At 55.4% G+C, this 17,699-nt stretch overlaps 1 protein-coding gene across 1 annotated transcript; it reads left to right on the top strand.

Moving 5' to 3' along the window:
• The first annotated feature begins 3,648 nt into the window (after positions 1 to 3,648).
• Positions 3,649 to 14,903, top strand: PRSS36 (serine protease 36). The gene is made up of 14 exons (XM_034940014.3): positions 3,649 to 4,108; positions 4,306 to 4,341; positions 4,569 to 4,731; positions 5,128 to 5,408; positions 7,878 to 8,044; positions 10,010 to 10,253; positions 10,370 to 10,499; positions 10,847 to 11,103; positions 11,196 to 11,359; positions 11,880 to 12,117; positions 12,230 to 12,371; positions 13,079 to 13,344; positions 13,421 to 13,542; positions 14,414 to 14,903. Exons 3-14 carry the CDS (start codon positions 4,727 to 4,729, stop codon positions 14,690 to 14,692), a joined length of 2,295 nt encoding a protein of 764 aa, XP_034795905.2. The 5' UTR covers positions 3,649 to 4,108; positions 4,306 to 4,341; positions 4,569 to 4,726; the 3' UTR covers positions 14,693 to 14,903.
• The last annotated feature ends 2,796 nt before the right edge of the window (positions 14,904 to 17,699 follow it).

The raw sequence follows: 17,699 nt of genomic DNA, 5'->3' as shown, positions 1-17,699 counted from the left end.
GGTGAAACCATAAGAATCACCTGGGCAGCTTTTGCAAACTGCACTTGCTCCTCCAGAAATTCCAATCTGTCTCCCTACAAGAAAATGTTCTCCTTCCTCCCATAAGATCCATTGCTTTGGCGAGCCTCTGTGCTATTTTTTTTATATTTATTTATTTATTTATTTATTTATCTATTTATTTTTGAGATGGAGTTTTGCTCTTGTTGCCCAGGCTGGAGTGTAATGGTGCAATCTCAGCTCACTGCAACCTCTGCCTCCCGGGTTCAAGCGATTCTCCTGCCTCAGCCTCCCAAGTGGCTGGGATTACAGGCACCCACCACCACACCCGGCTGATTTTTTGTATTTTTAGTAGAGACGGGATTTCACCATGTTGGCCAGGCTGGTCTCGAACTCCTCACCTGAGGTGATACACCTGCCTCAGCCTCCCAAACTGCTAGGATTACAGGCGTGAGCCACCGCGCCTGGCCAACGTCTGTGCTATTTAGCAGAGCAAGTCCTACTCCTCATGTCTGCTGGGTTGGGGAAAGGGTTAAGAATCATTGTCTTGGCTGGGCATGGTGGCTCATGCCTGTAATCCCAGCACTTTGGGAGGCCGAGGCAGGTGGATCACCTGAGGTCAGGAGTTTGAGACCAGCCTGACCAACATGGAGAAACCCCTGGGCAGCTGGGACTACAGGTGCACACCACCACACACAGGATCGCGTTATGCTGCCCAGGTTGGTCTAGAACTCCTGGCCTCCAGAAATCCTCCCATCTTGGCCTCCCAAAGCGCTAGTACAGGCTTGAGCCACTGCGCCTGGCCCCAAAATTTTATTTATTTATTTATTTATTTATTTCGAGACAGAGTCTCACTCTATCACCCAGCCTGGAGTGCAGTGGTGCAATTTCAGCTGAGCACAACCTCTGCCTCCTGGGTTCAAGCCATTCTCCTGTCTCAGCCTCCTGAGTAGCTGGGATTACAGGCACATGCCACCATGCCCAGCTAATTTTTTAATTTTGAGTAGAGATAGGGTTTCACCATGTTGGCCAGGCTGCTGGTCTTGAACTCCTGACCTCATGATCCACCTGCCTCGGCCTCCCAAAGTGCTGGGATTACCAGCGTGAGCCACTGCGCCCAGCTCCAAAATGTTTATTAACCACTAAATTGGAGCAAGCAATGTATCGGTGAGGGTCTCCAGGGCGTGCATGTTTTGCGTCAATGACACTTGCACTCTCTTCTTTCCTACCTTTGCCCATTACCTCATTTTTCTGAGTTTTGGTTAAATGATTGGTTATTTATCCTTTGAAGGGCAAATAGCTACCCAAGCAGCAAGTTAAACAAATGCCTGAGGAGGCTCTCATTGTTAAGAAATCTGAAGTTAAGACTCAATTTACCTCCATCGTTTCCTGTGGACAGGCTAAGGCTAGCAGGTTTATCAATTGAGTCCAGTCCGTTGCTGGGTGGCTGAATTTGCATTTTCCCTCTTCCTGCTCACTTCTCATTTTCCCTCAATCTTGCCACCCTGGGATTGCACCTCCCAATTAAGCACAAGCATGCAGGCTTTGCCTAGGCCTGTTTTCTAGGGCAACTAGACTCATAGACCAATATTATTATTAACTGATATTATCAGTAAGAAGATAGATACACATGTGTAAATATTCCTGGGTTGACCCTGCATTTCTGCTGTCCACCCTGATTTGTTCCCTAAGAGTGACCTTTATGGACCATATAATGGGCTCCCTTGAACTCTGGCCTCTGGGAGGTTTCAATGAGAAGAGCCAGGGGGTGATCAGAGGATGGGAGGATCCCAGCACTTTTGGAAGGCTGAGGCAGCAAGATCGCTTGAGACAGGAGTTTGAGACCAGCCTGGGCAACATAATAAGACCCCATCTCTACAAAAATAAAAAACATTAGCTGGGTATGGTGGTGCGTGCCTGTAGTCCCAGCTTCTCAGGAGGCTGAGGCCAGAGGATCGCTTAAGCCCAGGAATTCGAGGTTACAGTGAGCTATAATCACAGCACTGCACTCCAGCCTGGGTGACAGAGTGAGACCGTGTCTCTAAAATTTTTTTAATTGGTTTAATTAAAAATAGAGAGGATGAGATGAGAGTGAGATGGGGATTTTTCTTTCCCCGCTCCCTCTCTGCTGGTAAAGGCTGCATTTCTCTATTGAAGGCCACGGCTCCTAACAGCTATCTCTTCCATAGCTGCAGCTCTTGCTGGGTTCCAGTAACTGCCCCCTCTCTGCCTCTTCAGGCCAGCAGGTAGCAAGGGCTCTCTATTATTGCTGGCCCCAGGATGCGTTACCATCCCTCTTTGGTTTCCTTTTTTTTTTTTTTTTTTTTTTTGTGAGACGGAGTTCGCTCTTGTCACCCAGGCTAGAGTGCAAAGGCGCTATCTTGGCTCACTGCAACCTCCACCTCCTGGGTTCAAGCATTTTTATCTGCCTCAGCCTCCCTAATAGGTGGGATTACAGGTGAGTTCCACCACACTCGGCTAATTTTTGTATTTTTAGTATAGATGGGGCTTCTCCAAGTTAGCCAGGCTGGTCTTGAACTCCTGACCTCAGGTGATCTGCCCGCCTCGGCCTACCAAAGTGCTGGGATTACAGCCGTGAGCCACCCAGCCTCTTTGGTTTCCTTTGACCCTGCCTACACTTCTATAAATAGTTTCTTCCTTAAACTCTCTTCAACTCCTCTTTGAAGAGCCATATGTTTCTTTCTTCTTCTTCTTTTTTTTTTTTTTCTTTTTGTTGTTGTTGTTGAGACAGGGTCTCGCTTTGTCACCCAGGCTGGAGTGCAGTGGCACAATCATAGCTCACTGCAACCTCGACCTCCCAGGCTCAAGCAATCCTCCCACCTCATCTCCCGAGTAGCTGGGATACAGGCGTGCACCACCACGCCCTGCAGTTCATAATTTTTGTATTTTTTAATTTTTTGTAGAGATGGGGTCTTGCTATGTTGGCCAGGCTGGTCTTGAACTCCTAGCCTCAAGCAATCCTCCCACCTCAGTCTCCCAGAGTGTTAGGATCACAGGAGTGAGCCACCGTGCTCGGCCAAGTCATATGTCCCTTAAACTGGCTCTTACTGATACACACCAAGAGGTTGGGTTACTTTCCCAAAGTCACACAGAGTAAGTGACAGGGCAGCTAAGAGCATTGTCACTGGAACATAGAGCAGGGTGGAGGCTTTTTCAGCCTCGCCAGCCTGCCCAGCCCCCTCCCAGGGTCCCTATGCCCTGCCCAACCTGCTGGAATCTGTGATCCTTTTGTTGGGATGGGATTGAATTCCCTAGGGCTCCTGTCCCAGACCTGGCCAGCAGCTCCAGTAACCAGAGCTGTGTGAGAAGAAAAGGCCAAGCCACTGGGGCAGCCGCACCCCAAACAGAGGTGAGGTCTCCGATGAGTCATGCCCGTGAGGGGCCACTTCCCCTGTCCTAAGGGCCACTGCTCACCAAGGACCCAGAACACTGTCCTCCTCTTTGACCTTTGCCTGCAGTGTTTTTCATCCCTCCCTCTCCCACCCAACAGGTGTCCAGGAGCTAGGACACCTGTCCTCCACCCCCACCCTGGGCCTCCAGAGACATGAGATGTGCGCAGGGCTCTGGGTGGGGCCTTCAGGCTCCCCAGCTTCCCCCTTCCAGCCCCAGATCCTCTCAGATTCCCAGAGATGGGCTCCAGCCAGGGAGGGTGGGGCTGCCCCTGGGACCATCAGGAGTCACGGGCTGCCTGGGCAGTGACAGAGCCCTGCAGGGAGCAGACCTTCACTTGGCTCTGCTGACTCTAGCGCCATGGCCCGGCACCTGCTCCTCCCCCTTGTGATGCTTGGTAACCTCAGGGGACAAGAGTGGCTGCAAAGGGCCTGGGTCCTGGCATCTGGGGGGCTGGAGAGCAGGATTCCTGGTTTCTGTGTGGGGAGCAGGAAGTCAGAGGGAAGGAAGTGAGGCAGCAGAAGGCGAGGATGTATCAGAGGAGGGAGAGGGAGGCCTGGGTGCCCTGGGGAGACGGAGGCTAGGAGGCTGGGGGAGGGAGTCAGGGAGGGCACATACTGAGTGCGAGTCGCCAGCCTCTTCCTGCCTACCTCTGTCTTTCCAGTCATCAGTCCCATCCCAGGAGTCTTCCAGGACTCAGGTAAGGTAGCCGGACTGGGGGAAAGTCATGTGCAGAGGCAGAAAAGACCAGAGGACTGGCATGGGTGCTGGCAGGGGTTGCTGAACGGATAGGGAAGTGGGAAGATAGGGTCGGGGGTTGGAGAGCAGGAAGTGGGGCTGGGCGGTGCAGGCCTGGAAGTCACAAGTGTCCTCCTCTCTTTCCCCTCTGGCTCCCAGCTCTCAGTCCTGCCCAGGAAGAACCTGAAGATCTGGGTAAGGAAGAGGCCTTGGCACCCTCAGACCTTAAAGGAGGCTAAGGCTGGTCAGGCCATGAGGGAGGTGGAAAAGACCAGAAATGTAGACAAGCCTGGGTCCTCTATGTTCTTTGTTCAGAGGGGCAAACTGAAGCGGGTGGAGGACGGGCCTTCGTCCTGAGTTACCTGGGCTTCTGGAGTGGGGAACCCGAGGGGAGCTTTGGCTTCCACGGCTCCCCGTTGCAGACTGCGGGCGCCCTGAGCCCTCGGCCCGCATCGTGGGGGGCTCAAACGCGCAGCCGGGCACCTGGCCTTGGCAAGTGAGCCTGCACCATGGAGGTGGCCACATCTGCGGGGGCTCCCTCATCGCCCCCTCCTGGGTCCTCTCCGCTGCTCACTGTTTCATGACGTAAGTATTCGCCCTGGTCCTGGCCCCTCTCCGCCAAAAGCTGGCCCCCGCCCCCGCAGTTGGTTCCCTCCTCCCGCCCCACTTCCGTCCTCAAGGATAATTTGGAGCCAAGCTGTCCCCAAAGCGAGGTGCTATTCGAGGCATCATGGTTCCGAGTGGGGCAAGGCTGCCGGACTGGTCCCACCACTCCACTCAATATCCGGGTCTGAATCCCATCTTTCCAATGACCCCCCACCACCAGCTCCAAATCGGATTTGCTCTTCCCCTTTGAGGAGTATCAGCACCAAATCTGGATCGGATAGCACCTGCCCCTCTGGCTCTGAGCCCCTGACCCCCACGAGGGTCTGCCCCCTCCATAGGGTCAACCTAACCTCCTACTGCCCCGGTCGAGCGCAGGAATGGGACGCTGGAGCCCGCGGCCGAGTGGTCGGTACTGCTGGGCGTGCACTCCCAGGACGGGCCCCTGGACGGCGCGCACACCCGCGCAGTGGCCGCCATCGTGGTGCCGGCCAACTACAGCCAAGTGGAGCTGGGCGCCGACCTGGCCCTGCTGCGCCTGGCCTCACCCGCCAGCCTGGGCCCCGCCGTGTGGCCTGTCTGCCTGCCCCGCGCCTCACACCGCTTCGTGCACGGCACCGCCTGCTGGGCCACCGGCTGGGGAGACGTCCAGGAGGCAGGTGAGTGGGACGGGACAAGAGGGGAGGGCCTCGGGGAGGTGGGGCTTCGAGAGGTGAGGTTCCTAGGGCGGGGCGTCGGGAGGTGAGGTTCCTAGGGCGGGGCCTCAGGAGGTGGGGCCACGGAGCGGAGCCTGGGGGAGCGTTGGAGGGTAGGTTTCTGCGGGTCGGTGGATGAATCCCACACCGATCTCCATGTAGCCTTCTCCCTGCAAGGATTCTCAAACTAAGACCACGGAATCACCCACACGCACCCCATTCCCTCCTTACCTTTCCTTCCAGTTTTTTCTTTCCTGGGTTTAGGCTCCGACTAGGGTTCCCATCCCAGCTCTAACATGTCAGACAAAGCACTTCACCCAGTACATTTCCTCATCTGTAACACGAGGAAAATAGCCATACCCACTTCAAGGGGTGGTTGGGTGGATTAAATGAGAAAATCCATGTAAAGTTCATAGTACAGTGCCTGGCATAGCAATAACCAATGCACTTTACATATTTCACCTCAGGTAATCTATAGTAAAGCACTACAGCATAAGGCTGGCCTATAATAGATATTCAGCAAATGCCAGTCTGTGCCTCCCTCCCATCCGCCTTCCTCTCATTCCATCCACCCCCACTCATCTCTCTACTCCCCACCTCCTCTCTTCTTCCTACCCACCAACATTCATTCAATCATTCTTTCACTCAAGATATTTCTTGAGCACCTTCTACATGCCAGGCACCGTGTTAGGCATTAGAGAGACACCAGTGAACATAAAAAGCCAAAATCCTGCCTTTTCAGAGTTTACAGCCTAGCAGATAGACAAGCAACAAATTCAATAAATAAGCACGCATTATGTTAGAAGGTGGGGGGGAATAGACCAAATCTCCATCCCCATCATCCCCATCACCCAAGCTTTCCATGCTCCCAGGGCCCCCACAAATATCCACATCAGCCGTGGTCAGACCTGTGCCCATCCTGGGGGCTTTGGGAAGGTGCTACAGGGGAAGATGCTACAGCCTCTGCTTGTGGAGGTCCCATCAGGGCAGGAGGTGATGAGGAAGCGTCACTGTGAGCCCCAGGAAGTCTGTGTGAATGGGGCCAGGCCATCCTAACAATGGGCACCCAGAGAGGGAGATTGCTGCAGAGATTTTTGAAGAGAGGGTACATTGCAGGAAGATGGGGGGAGATGAAGGCCACCCTGTGGACCCAGATAAGGCATGTTAGATGAAGAAGGGCCAGGATGCCAGGCTGGAGTGAGAGGGGTACAGGCACTTGGGCTGCAAAGGCTGCTGAGGCCCGGCCATGAAGACCTTAAGATCAGACTGAGGGCCAGAGCACCCCACCAGCTCCAGGGACGCCCAGGACAATCCCCAACTTCCCTGGTGAGCCCCAAGTACAGCTTCAGCCATCACCTGACCTCAAATTCTTTTTTTTTTTTTCATTATTTCTTTTTTTCTTTTTGAGACAGAGTTTCGCTCTTGTTGCCCAGGCTGGAGTGCAACGGCGCGATCTAGGCTCACTGCAACCTCCGCCTCCCAGCTTCAAGCAGATTCTACTGCCTCAATCTCCCAAGTAGCTGGGATTATAGGCACCCACCACCACGCCCGGCTAATTTTTTGTATTTTTAGTAGAGACAGGGTTTCACTATGTTGGGCAGGCTAGTTTTGAACTCCTAACCTCAGGTGATCCACCTGCCTCGGCCTCCCAAAGTGCTGGAATTACAGGTGTGAGCCACCGCGCCTTTGACCTCAGATTCTGAGTGAGTTGGGGAAGGAGTTCTGTCTGTACTTCCCCCCACCCCCTACTCCTTTCTGGATCCTGAAGCTGTTTCCGTCAAAAGCAGGATGGGGCTGCGGCACCAAGTTTAGACAGTGTGATCCGTTTATTTTTCTTGGCGAGATCAGAACTGAACTTGAGTAGCATTCCTCTTCATTGCTGAAGTGAAGAGTGGATCAGAAGGCTGGGTCAGTTATCCAGGCCCAAAGCTATGCAGCCTCAACTAGTGTAGTTGTTTAGAATGCCAAGACGTCACAAATGAGAGGTTTTCATGAACTGGGAACTGACTGGAGGAGGGGAGTTGAGAGAGGAGACAGGGATGACACCCAGATTCCATGCTTGGCAACCCAGGACAGGACCATGTCAAGTCCATATGGCATCTCTGTGAAAAGATGTCTCTGGACCAACACAACTCCACGTGAGAGCTCAGAACTTAATGGTTTTAGTCCCTACATTGCATCCTTTGTTGCAGTGCACAACCTGCACAACCATGCATGGCAGCTCTCACTAGGAGCTTGATGAGACCATTCCTGAGATGAAAAAGTAGAAAGAACAGATAGAAGCAGGAGGAGATGTGGTGAATGTGGTGGGCTGAGAGGCCATGGGGCATCTAGCTGATGTCCAAGAAGCAGCCGCAGGAGGCAAACCTGAACCCTGGGAACTGGGGACGCCATACCTGCCTCACAGCACCTGCTCTCTGGTTCTGCCTCCAGATCCTCTGCCTCTCCCCTGGGTGCTACAGGAAGTGGAGCTAAGGCTGCTGGGCAAGGCCACCTGTCAATGTCTCTACAGCCAGCCCGGTCCCTTCAACCTCACTCTCCAGATATTGCCAGGGATGCTGTGTGCTGGCTACCCAGAGGGCCGCAGGGACACCTGCCAGGTGAGGGAAGGCCCCGGCACCTGCCTGGCAGGGCCAGAGTCCTAACCAGTGACAAATAGATAAAGGACATCTCTCCAAGCCTCATCTGCAAAAGGAGGGCAAGATTGCCAAGGGATGGGGTTGACGTGAAGTTTTTTGTTTGTGTATTTTGAGACAGAGCCTCACTTTGTCGTCCAGGCTGGACTGCAGTGGCGCAATCTCGGCTTACTGCAACCTCCCCCTGCTCCACCCCCACCGCTCAAGCAACTCTTGTGCTTTAGCCCCCCAAGTAGCTGAGATTACAGGCATGCACCACCACAGACTGCTAATTTTGCATTCACTTGCGCCTGGCCAAGTGAATTTATTTATGTATTTATTTATTTATTTTATTTATTTTTTGAGACGGAGTTCCTTTTTTTTTTTTTTTTTTTTTTGAGACAGAGTCTTGCTCAGTCGCCCAGGCTGGAGTGCAGTAGCATGATCTCAGCTCACTGCAACCTCCGCCTCCCGGGTTCACGCAATTCTCCTGCCTCAGCCTCCCGAGTAGCTAGGACCACAGATGCCCACCACGACGCCCAGCTAATTTTTTTTGTATTTTTAGTAGACACGGGATTTCACCAGGTTAGCCAGGATTGTCTCGATCTCCTGACCTCGTGATCCACCCGCCTCGGCCTCCCAAAGTGCTGGGATTACAGGAGTGAGCCACCGCGCCCAGCCGAGACGGAGTTTCACTCTTATTGCCCAGGCTAGAGTACAATGGCACGATCTCAGCTCACCACAACCTCTGCCTCCCGGGTTCAAGCGATTGTCCTGCTTCAGCCTCCCAAGTAGCTGGGATTACAGACATGTGCCACCACGGCCAGCTAATTTTGTATTTTTAGTAGAGATGGGGTTTCTCCATGTTAGTCAGGCTGGTCTCGAACTCCCGACCTCAGATGATCCGCCTGCCTTGGCCTCCCAAAGTTCTGGGATTACAGGCGTGAGCCACCATGCCCGGCTATTTATTTATTTATTGAGACAGAGTTTTGCTCTTGTTGCCCAGGCTGGAGTGCAATGGCACGATCTTGGCTCACTGCAAACTCCACCTCTCGGGTTCAAGCAATTCTCCTGGCTCACCCTCCCAAGTAGCTGGGATTACAGGCATGAGCCACCATGCCCAGCCAAGGCCGAGTGAATTTAAAAACCAAAGACAGCATAGCCAGGAGCAGTGACTCATGCCTGTAATCCCAGCTAATCAGAAAAATTGAGGTGGGAGGATCACTTGAGCCCAGGAGTCTGAGACCAGCCTGAGCAACATAGTGATACCTCATCCCAAAAAAAAGAGACAAACTGGCTGGGCACAGTGGCTCACGCCTGTAATCCCAGCACTTTAGGAGGCCGAGGCAGGTGGATCACTTGAGGTCGCGAGTTTGAGACCAGCCTGGCCAACATGGCAAAAACCCATCTCTACCAAAAATACAAAAATTAGCCGGCTGTGGTGGTGTACACCTGTAGTCCCAGCTACTCGGGAAGCTGAGGCAGGAGAATCACTTGAACCCGGGAGGCAGAGGTTGCAGTGGGCTGAGATTGCACCACTGCACTCCAGCCTGGGAGACAGAGCGAGATTCCGTCTCAAAAAAGAAAAGAAAGAAAAAGAAAGGGAAGGAAAGAAGGAAGGAAGGGAGGGAGGGAGGGGAATTATTTGAGCTAGTAACAACAAGAATCACTTGGCTGTAATGACAACTGCAGGATTATCTTGCGTGGCTTTGAATGCACTCCCCTGGTGCTCTTGGCTCTGGCTGCCATCGGCCTTCTGCTTACAGGGTTTTCTTCTGTTTAGAGCCGCAGGGAATGCAGAGGACAAGGCCTAGCCAAGGAGGGTTTCTAGGAGAAGGGAGAAGGTGGTGTATGTTGGGCCAAAAGGAGGTGCAGGACCTTTTCGAGGAGGCCAGTATAAACGGGTAGGTCCCTGGGCTGACCCCTTGACATGCAGTCATCTGTCACTAGGGTGATTCTGGGGGGCCCCTGGTCTGTGAGGAAGGCGGCCGCTGGTTCCAGGCAGGAATCACCAGCTTTGGCTTCGGCTGTGGACGGAGAAACCGCCCTGGAGTTTTCACTGCTGTGGCTACCTATGAGGCATGGATACGGGAGCAGGTGATGGGTTCAGAGCCTGGGCCTGCCTTTCCCACCCAGCCCCAGAAGTCAGATCCCCAGGAGCCCAGGGAGGAGAACTGCACCATTGCCCTGCCTGGTGAGTGGGCGGCACCCCTGGATGTAAGCGGGACATGGGAGAGTGAGTTGGGATGGAGACTGCTGGGAGTGATTGGGTTGCAGGAGGCCCACTGACCCAGGCCTCTCACCCCTCAGAGTGCGGGAAGGCCCCGCGGCCAGGGGCCTGGCCCTGGGAGGCCCAGGTGATGGTGCCAGGATCCAGACCCTGCCATGGGGCGCTGGTGTCTGAAAGCTGGGTCTTGGCACCTGCCAGTTGCTTTCTGGAGTGAGTGAAAATCTACGTTTCAAGCCGATCCCTGCCCCTCCCTACAGCCTGAGATACCATCCATTCGGCCCCAGCCCCTCCCCAGGGGGTGTGGGGGGGGGGCGGGGTCCCATCCGGAGGTGTAGGATCCAGCACAAAAAGAGGGGTCCTGGCCTGGCAGGGGTGGGTAGAGGCATGGTAGAAGTTCGATCCCGGAGGCGGGGGTGTGAGTGAGCCGTTGGAATGGGGGTGTCGTGGGGATCCCGCCAGGATGCAGGATCCTCGCCTGGCAAGTCTAAGCCAGGGGTGTGAGGTTTCCAGCCACGTGTGCGGGATCCGCCCCACGTCCCTCGGCCCCCATCCCGCAGCCCGAACAGCTCCGACAGCCCACCCCGCGACCTCGACGCCTGGCGCGTGCTGCTGCCCTCGCGCCCGCGCGCGGAGCGGGTGGCGCGCCTGGTGCAGCACGAGAACGCTTCGTGGGACAACGCCTCGGACCTGGCGCTGCTGCAGCTGCGCACGCCCGTGAACCTGAGCGCGGCTTCGCGGCCCGTGTGCCTACCCCACCCGGAACACTACTTCCTGCCCGGGAGCCGCTGCCGCCTGGCCCGCTGGGGCCGCGGGGGTGAGCTGGGGACCGGCGCTGGGCCGGGCGGCACCGGGCGGTGCAGGGGCCGTCTGGGCCGCAGCGCGGGCTCCCTGCCTTTTCCCTTCCAGAACCCGCGCTTGGCCCAGGCGCGCTGCTGGAGGCGGAGCTGTTAGGCGGCTGGTGGTGCCACTGCCTGTACGGCCGCCAGGGGGCGGCAGTGCCGCTGCCCGGAGACCCGCCGCACGCGCTCTGCCCCGCCTACCAGGAAGAGGAGGAGGTGGGCAGCTGCTGGGTAAGCGGCGGGGGCGGGGCCTGCGGAACGCGGGCCCGAGAGGGCTCTAGGAAGAGGGCGGGGCCTGTGGAACGCGAGTCCAAGTGGGCTCTAGGGAGAGGGCGGGGCCTGCGGCAGGCGGGTCCGAGTGGGCTCTAGGGAGGGAGCGGGGCCTGGGGAAGGCGGGTCCGAGTGGGCTCTAGGAAGGGGCGGGGCTTGCGGAACTGGGAATGGGGCGGAGCCGGGGTGGAAGCGGGGCCAGAACGAGCTGGGGGTGGGGCCTGCCCCTAGAGAACTTTTGGGAGGGAGCTGAGGCGGGCTCTGAGCTGGTGCTATGGTTTCTCTCTATCTCTGTATTTAAGGAGAATCTTAAAGTGAGGGCTGAATTCTTACACAAATTAGTATTTGGAGTCTGATTTGGAGAAGGTGGAACTTGATATTTCCGCAAATGGGAAAATCTGGAGTCCTGGAAAGCCCCAGGAGCTCTGATATTCTCTGCACACACGCAGAGGCAAGTAACACACACACTTTGTTGCTGCAGAATGACTCGCGTTGGAGCCTTTTGTGCCAGGAGGAGGGGACCTGGTTTCTGGCTGGAATCAGAGACTTTCCCAGTGGCTGTCTACGTCCCCGAGCCTTCTTCCCTCTGCAGACTCATGGCCCATGGATCAGCCATGTGACTCGGGGAGCCTACCTGGAGGACCAGCTAGCCTGGGATTGGGGCCCTGATGGGGAGGAGACTGAGACACAGACTTGTCCCCCACACACAGAGCATGGTGGTGAGCAGGACGCTTTTGGGCCCTAGGGGCTCCTGGGAGTGCACAGACCCATGGCAGGGGCTCAGGGGTCAGCCATGGGGCCCCAACTGAGGTGGCCACCTCCTCTCCCTAGCCTGTGGCCTGCGGCTGGAGGCTGCTCCAGTGGGGGTCCTGTGGCCCTGGCTGGCAGAGGTGCATGTGGCTGGTGATCGAGTCTGCACTGGGATCCTCCTGGCCCCAGGCTGGGTCCTGGCAGCCACTCACTGTGTCCTCAGGTGGGTCTCACTCGTCTCCTAGGCGAGAGACGGGAGGGGAGAATGGAACAGAGCCAAATGCTTGTTTTTGTTGTTTGTTTGTTTGTTTAAAAAAAATTAACAATGAGATCTTGCTGTGTTGCCCAGGCAAGCCTCAAGCAATCCTCCTGCCTTGGCCAACGTACTAGGATTACAGGCATGAGCCACCGTGCCTCACCCAAAGGACTCTTAAAATAGTGGGATATTCTCCTTTAAGCATCTTACAGCTGGGCGCAATGGCTCACACCTGTAATCCTAGCACTTTGGGAGGCCGAGGCGGGCAGATCATGAGGTCAGGAGTTCAAGACGAGCCTGGCCAACATGGTGAAACCCCTCTACTAAAAATACAAAAATTAGCCAGGGGTGGTGGCAGGCGCCTGTAACGCCAGCTACGTGGGAGGCTGAGGCAGGAGAATCGCTTGAACCCAGGGAGGGCAGAGGTTGCAGTGAGCCAAGATTGCGCCACTGCACTCCAGCCGGAGCGACAGAGCAAGACTCTGTCTGGGGTGGGGCATGAGGGAAGAATCTTACAGCACTGGGAGATGTTTTGACCTAGAAGGGAGATTTGGAAGGAGGGATGATGAAGGAGTGAGTGGCATGACCCCAGAGAGTCATCCTTTCCCTGGGCTGGGAAGGACTTTGCCAGCAATGGGAGGAGCAGAAGGTGACATTGGACCTTGTTCCAACAGGCCAGGCTCTACAACAGTGCCTTACATTGAAGTGTATCTGGGCCGGGCAGGGGCCAGCTCCCTCCCACAGGGCCACCAGGTATCCCGCTTGGTCATCAGCATCCGGCTGCCCCGGCACCTGGGACTCAGGCCCCCCCTGGCCCTCCTGGAGCTGAACTTCCGGGTGGAGCCCTCCCCATCAGCCCTGCCCATCTGTCTCCACCCGGCGGGTATCCCCCCGGGGGCCAGCTGCTGGGTGTTGGGCTGGAAAGAACCCCAGGACCGAGGTGAGACCCCTGGGTCACGGGAACGAGGAGTAGCTGGAGGCCAGAGCCCTGGAACAACTTTGTCTCCTCTCCCCAGTCCCTGTGGCTGCTGCTGTCTCCATCTTGACACAACGAATCTGCGACTGCCTCTATCAGGGCATCCTGCCCCCTGGAACCCTCTGTGTCCTGTATGCAGAGGGGCAGGAGAACAGGTGTGAGGTACAGGGGCCTGGGCGTCCTGGAGTAGGCAGGGGAGAGGCAGTGTTGGACTACTGTACCCTAGAGAGAGAGCAGAATTGGAATTTTTTTTTTCTTTTTTTTTTGAGACGGAGTCTCACTCTGTCCCCCAGCTGGAGTGCAGTGGCGCGATCTCGGCTCACTGCAAGCTCCGCCTCCCTGGTTCATGCCATTCTCCTGCCTCAGCCTCCCGAGTAGCTGGGACTACAGGTACCCGCTACTACGCCCGGCTAATTTTTTGTATTTTTAGTAGAGACGGGGTTTCACTGTGTGAGCCAGGATGGTCTCGATCTGATCTCGTGATCCGCCCACCTCGGCCTCCCAAAGTGCTGGGATTAGAGGTGTGAGCCACCGCGCCCGGCCAAGGAATTTTTTTTTTTTTTTTTTTTTGAGACTGAGTCTCGCTCTGGTACCCAGGCTGGAGTGCAGTGGTGTGATCTTGGCTCACTGCAACCTCCACCTCCCAGGTTCAAGAGATTCTCCTGCCTCAGCCTCCCTAGTAGCTGGGATTACAAGCATGCACCACCACACCTGGTTAATTTTTGTATTTTTAGTCGAGACAGGGTTTCACCATGTTGGCCAAGCTGGACTCAAACTCCTCACCTCAAATGATCCACCCACCTTGGCTTCCCAAAGGGTTGGGATTAGAGGTGTGAGCCACTGCACCTGGCCAGGATTGGAATTATTGGGTATTTGGCCCCAAATGGGACCCTAGCTGGACCCGGGAGAGAAACCAGGGACCTGGATGTCTAGGGATGCAGACCAGAGTGCTTCGTGGCCAGACCCTGGGGAAAGGGGGAGGGGACCAAGAGGAAGGGCAGCAGACCCACGTGGCCTCGCTCCAACTCTGCAGATGACCTCAGCACCGCCCCTCCTGTGCCAGATGACGGAAGGGTCCTGGATCCTCGTGGGCATGGCTGTTCAAGGGAGCCGGGAGCTGTTTGCTGCCGTTGGTCCTGAAGAGGCCTGGATCTCCCAGACAGTGGGAGAGGCCAACTTCCTGCCCCCCGGTGGCTCCCCACACTGGCCCACTGGAGGCAGCAATCTCTGCCCCCCAGAACTGGCCAAGGCCTCGGGATCCCCGCATGCAGTCTACTTCCTGCTCCTGCTGACTCTCCTGATCCAGAGCTGAGGGGCTAGGGTCCCAGCACCACTTCCCCCTTCTCCACCCTCTACTTCCCGCCCAGTGGGGCTGGAATGTGGCCCAGCCGGCTGGAACCTCAAGGGCCCCACCCACCGAGATTGCAGCGGCTCTGGCTAATTGGGCCTCAGTGCCCGGGCTATTTTGAACCCAGGAATCCTTGGGGGTGGTGGGAGGAGCGGACAATAAAGGTGTAAACACAGGTACCTGTGTGGCCTTGTGGCATCGCCGTGGGCAGGCTGAGGGGCTGGGCATCAGAGGCTAAGCGGGAAGCCCAAGGGGGAGGTCCCCTCCCTCCTCCCTCCTCCGGCCTCTGAGTCAGGCCTTGGGCTCTCAGGAAATGTACCCTGATAACCTGGCAGCGATTCCTTCATTCCTGTCCCAGGGCAGGGAAGTCGGGTGGCCAGCTGGCTGTGTGTCACCTGCCCAGTGGAGTCAGCACCCTCGGCACGTGCTGGACATCTCAACCCCTGCTCAGACCCGCTGCCCTCACTGCCCGCCATAGACACACCTCAATGCATGATGCTCCGATGTATCCCCCGCACACACACAACACTTGGGCCCTTCAAGGGTCTGCCACTTTCACATTCTGCCCAGAACTTGGGTCCCTTATATGTGAACCTCACTCCCTTACCCACTGCTTACCTGCACCTCCCTGCATTCATTCAACCCGTGTTCCCTGGTGGCTAAGTCGTGGCACAATTGGGGTCTGATATATAAGCCCACAAAGTCCTCCCAATCTAGTGGGGACACATGTGGACATCCCTGGCTGGGATTGGGAAGATGTCATAGCAGTGATGTTTGAGCACAGAAAAAGGGAAGGTGGTTTCCAGCCAATGAATCTACAATTAAAAAGTAAAGCAAAACCAGAGACGAGGTGCGGCAGCTCATGCCTGTAATCCCAGCACTTTGGGAGGATCGCTTGAGGCCAGGCATTCCAGACCAGCCCGGGCAACAAAGCAAGACCCCCATCTCCACTTTTTTTTTTTTGAGACAGAGTCTCATGCTGATGCTCAGGCTGGAGTGCAGTGGTGCAATCTCGGCTCACTGCAACCTCCACCTCCTGGGTTCAAGCGATCCTCCTGCCTCAGACGCAAGTAACTAGGATTGCAGACTCAAGACACCACGCCGGACTAATTTTTGTATTTTTATTTAACTTATTTATTTTTAAATTTTTGAGACAGAGTTTTGCTATTGTCGCCCACACTGGAGTTCAATGGCGCAATCTCGGCTCACTACAACCTTCACCTCCCAGGTTCAAGCAATTCTCCTGCCTCAGCCTCCTGAGAAGCTGGGATTACAGGCGCCCACCACCATGCCCAACTAATTTTTGTATTTTTAGTAGAGATGGGGTGTCTCCATGTTGGCCAGGCTGGTCTTGAACTCCTGACCTCAGATGATCCGCCCACCTCAGCCTCCCAAAGTGCTGGGATTTACAGGCGTGAGCCACTGCATCTGGCCTATTTATTTTATTTATTTATTTATTTTGAGATGGAGTCTCCCTCTGTTGCCCAGGCTGGAGTGCAGTGGCGCAATCTTGGCTTCCCGGGTTCAAGCAATTCTCCTGCCTCAGCCTCCCGAGTAGCTAAGATTACAGGTATGCGCCACCACGCCTGGCTAATTTTCTTTGTATTTTTTAGGAGAGACGGGGTTTTACCATGTTGGCCAAGCTGGTCTCAAACTCCTGATCTCGAGAATGATCCTCCCACCTTGGCCTCACAAAGTGCTGGGATTATAGGTGTGAGCCACCACATCCAAGCTCCACAATTTTTGTTTGTTTGTTTGTTTTTTGAGATGGAGTCTCGCTCTGTCGCTCAGGCTGGAGTGCAATGGTGCAATATCTCGGCTCACTGCAACCTCCACCTCCCGGGTTCAAGCGATTCTCCTGCCTCAGCCTCCTGAGTAGCTGGAATTACAGGTGCGTGCTACCACGCCTGGCTAATTTTTGTATTTTTAGTAGAAATGGGGTTTCACCATGTTGTTCAGGATGGTCTCAAACTCCTGACCTCGTGATTCGTGTGCCTTGGCCTCCCAAAGTGCCGAGATTAGAGGCGTGAGCCACCACACCCAGCCTCAACAGGTGTTTTGAACGGCCAGAGTGGCCCTCAAAGAGGATACATGCCTCACTCCCACCGCAGCCACACGGCAAGCCTTCTTTCCCTGAGCCTCTGCCCTCTGCACCCCATCCCCCCATCTTCGCCTTACCACCTTTTATAATCCCTTTCGGTCTCAGTTTCCAAGGCAATTCCTCGAGGACCCTTTCACAATGCCAGCCTTTGCCAGGCTGTGGTGTGCTCACGCCATTCTTTTTCATCACTATTCCTAGCTTGAAATTATTGTGTAATTGCAATTTTTTTTTTAAGACAGGGTCTCCCTCTGTTGCCCAGGCTGGAGTGCAGTGGCGTGATCATAGCTCAATGCTTCGTTGAACTCCTGGGCTCAAGCAATCCTCCTGCCTCAGCCTCCCAAATAGCTGGAACCATAGTCATGCGCCACAATGCCTGCCTAATTTTTATATTTCTTTGTAGAGATGAGGCCTCGCTATATTCCCCAGGCTGGTCTGGAACTCCTGGCTTCAAGTGATGCTCCAGCCTCAGCCTCCCAAAGCCGACTAGCCACCTTGCCAGCCTGTTTGTGATTATTTGATTGAAGTGTGTCACCCCTACTTCACCATGAGCTCAGGGCTCAAGGGGGACGGGGCTGGTGCCTGTTTTGTCCTGGACACCTGGGAACATCATAGGCACTTAGGAAATGTCTGTGGGATGATTGGTGCTGCTCCACAAGCTCGCCACCACCCATGAGGTGCAGGCATCGCAGAAAGGGCCTGGCAGGGGACAGACCATAATGTCTTAAGCTCCCATACCCAGCCTAAGGAGGGAGGGAAGAAGGGAGGAGTGGCTGTGGCTCCAGATAATAAAAGCTGGGGCCAGGCCCTGGGGGGCATAACTGGCCTGAGATAACCTGAAAGACCTGAGGCGGAGGAGAGTCGTCACATTCC

This window comes from Pan paniscus, chromosome 18 (assembly GCF_029289425.2).
Source record: "Pan paniscus chromosome 18, NHGRI_mPanPan1-v2.0_pri, whole genome shotgun sequence".
Lineage (NCBI taxonomy): Eukaryota > Metazoa > Chordata > Mammalia > Primates > Hominidae > Pan > Pan paniscus.
The sequence above is the reverse complement of the archived record's forward strand: the minus strand, read 5'-3'. Positions and strand labels throughout refer to the sequence as shown.

Coding starts and splice junctions, on each gene's coding strand:
- PRSS36 (XM_034940014.3), top strand. Junction 10,254..10,369: donor CTGCACCATTGCCCTGCCTG/GTGAGTGGGCGG, acceptor CTCACCCCTCAG/AGTGCGGGAAGGCCCCGCGG. Junction 12,118..12,229: donor CCCACACACAGAGCATGGTG/GTGAGCAGGACG, acceptor TCCTCTCCCTAG/CCTGTGGCCTGCGGCTGGAG.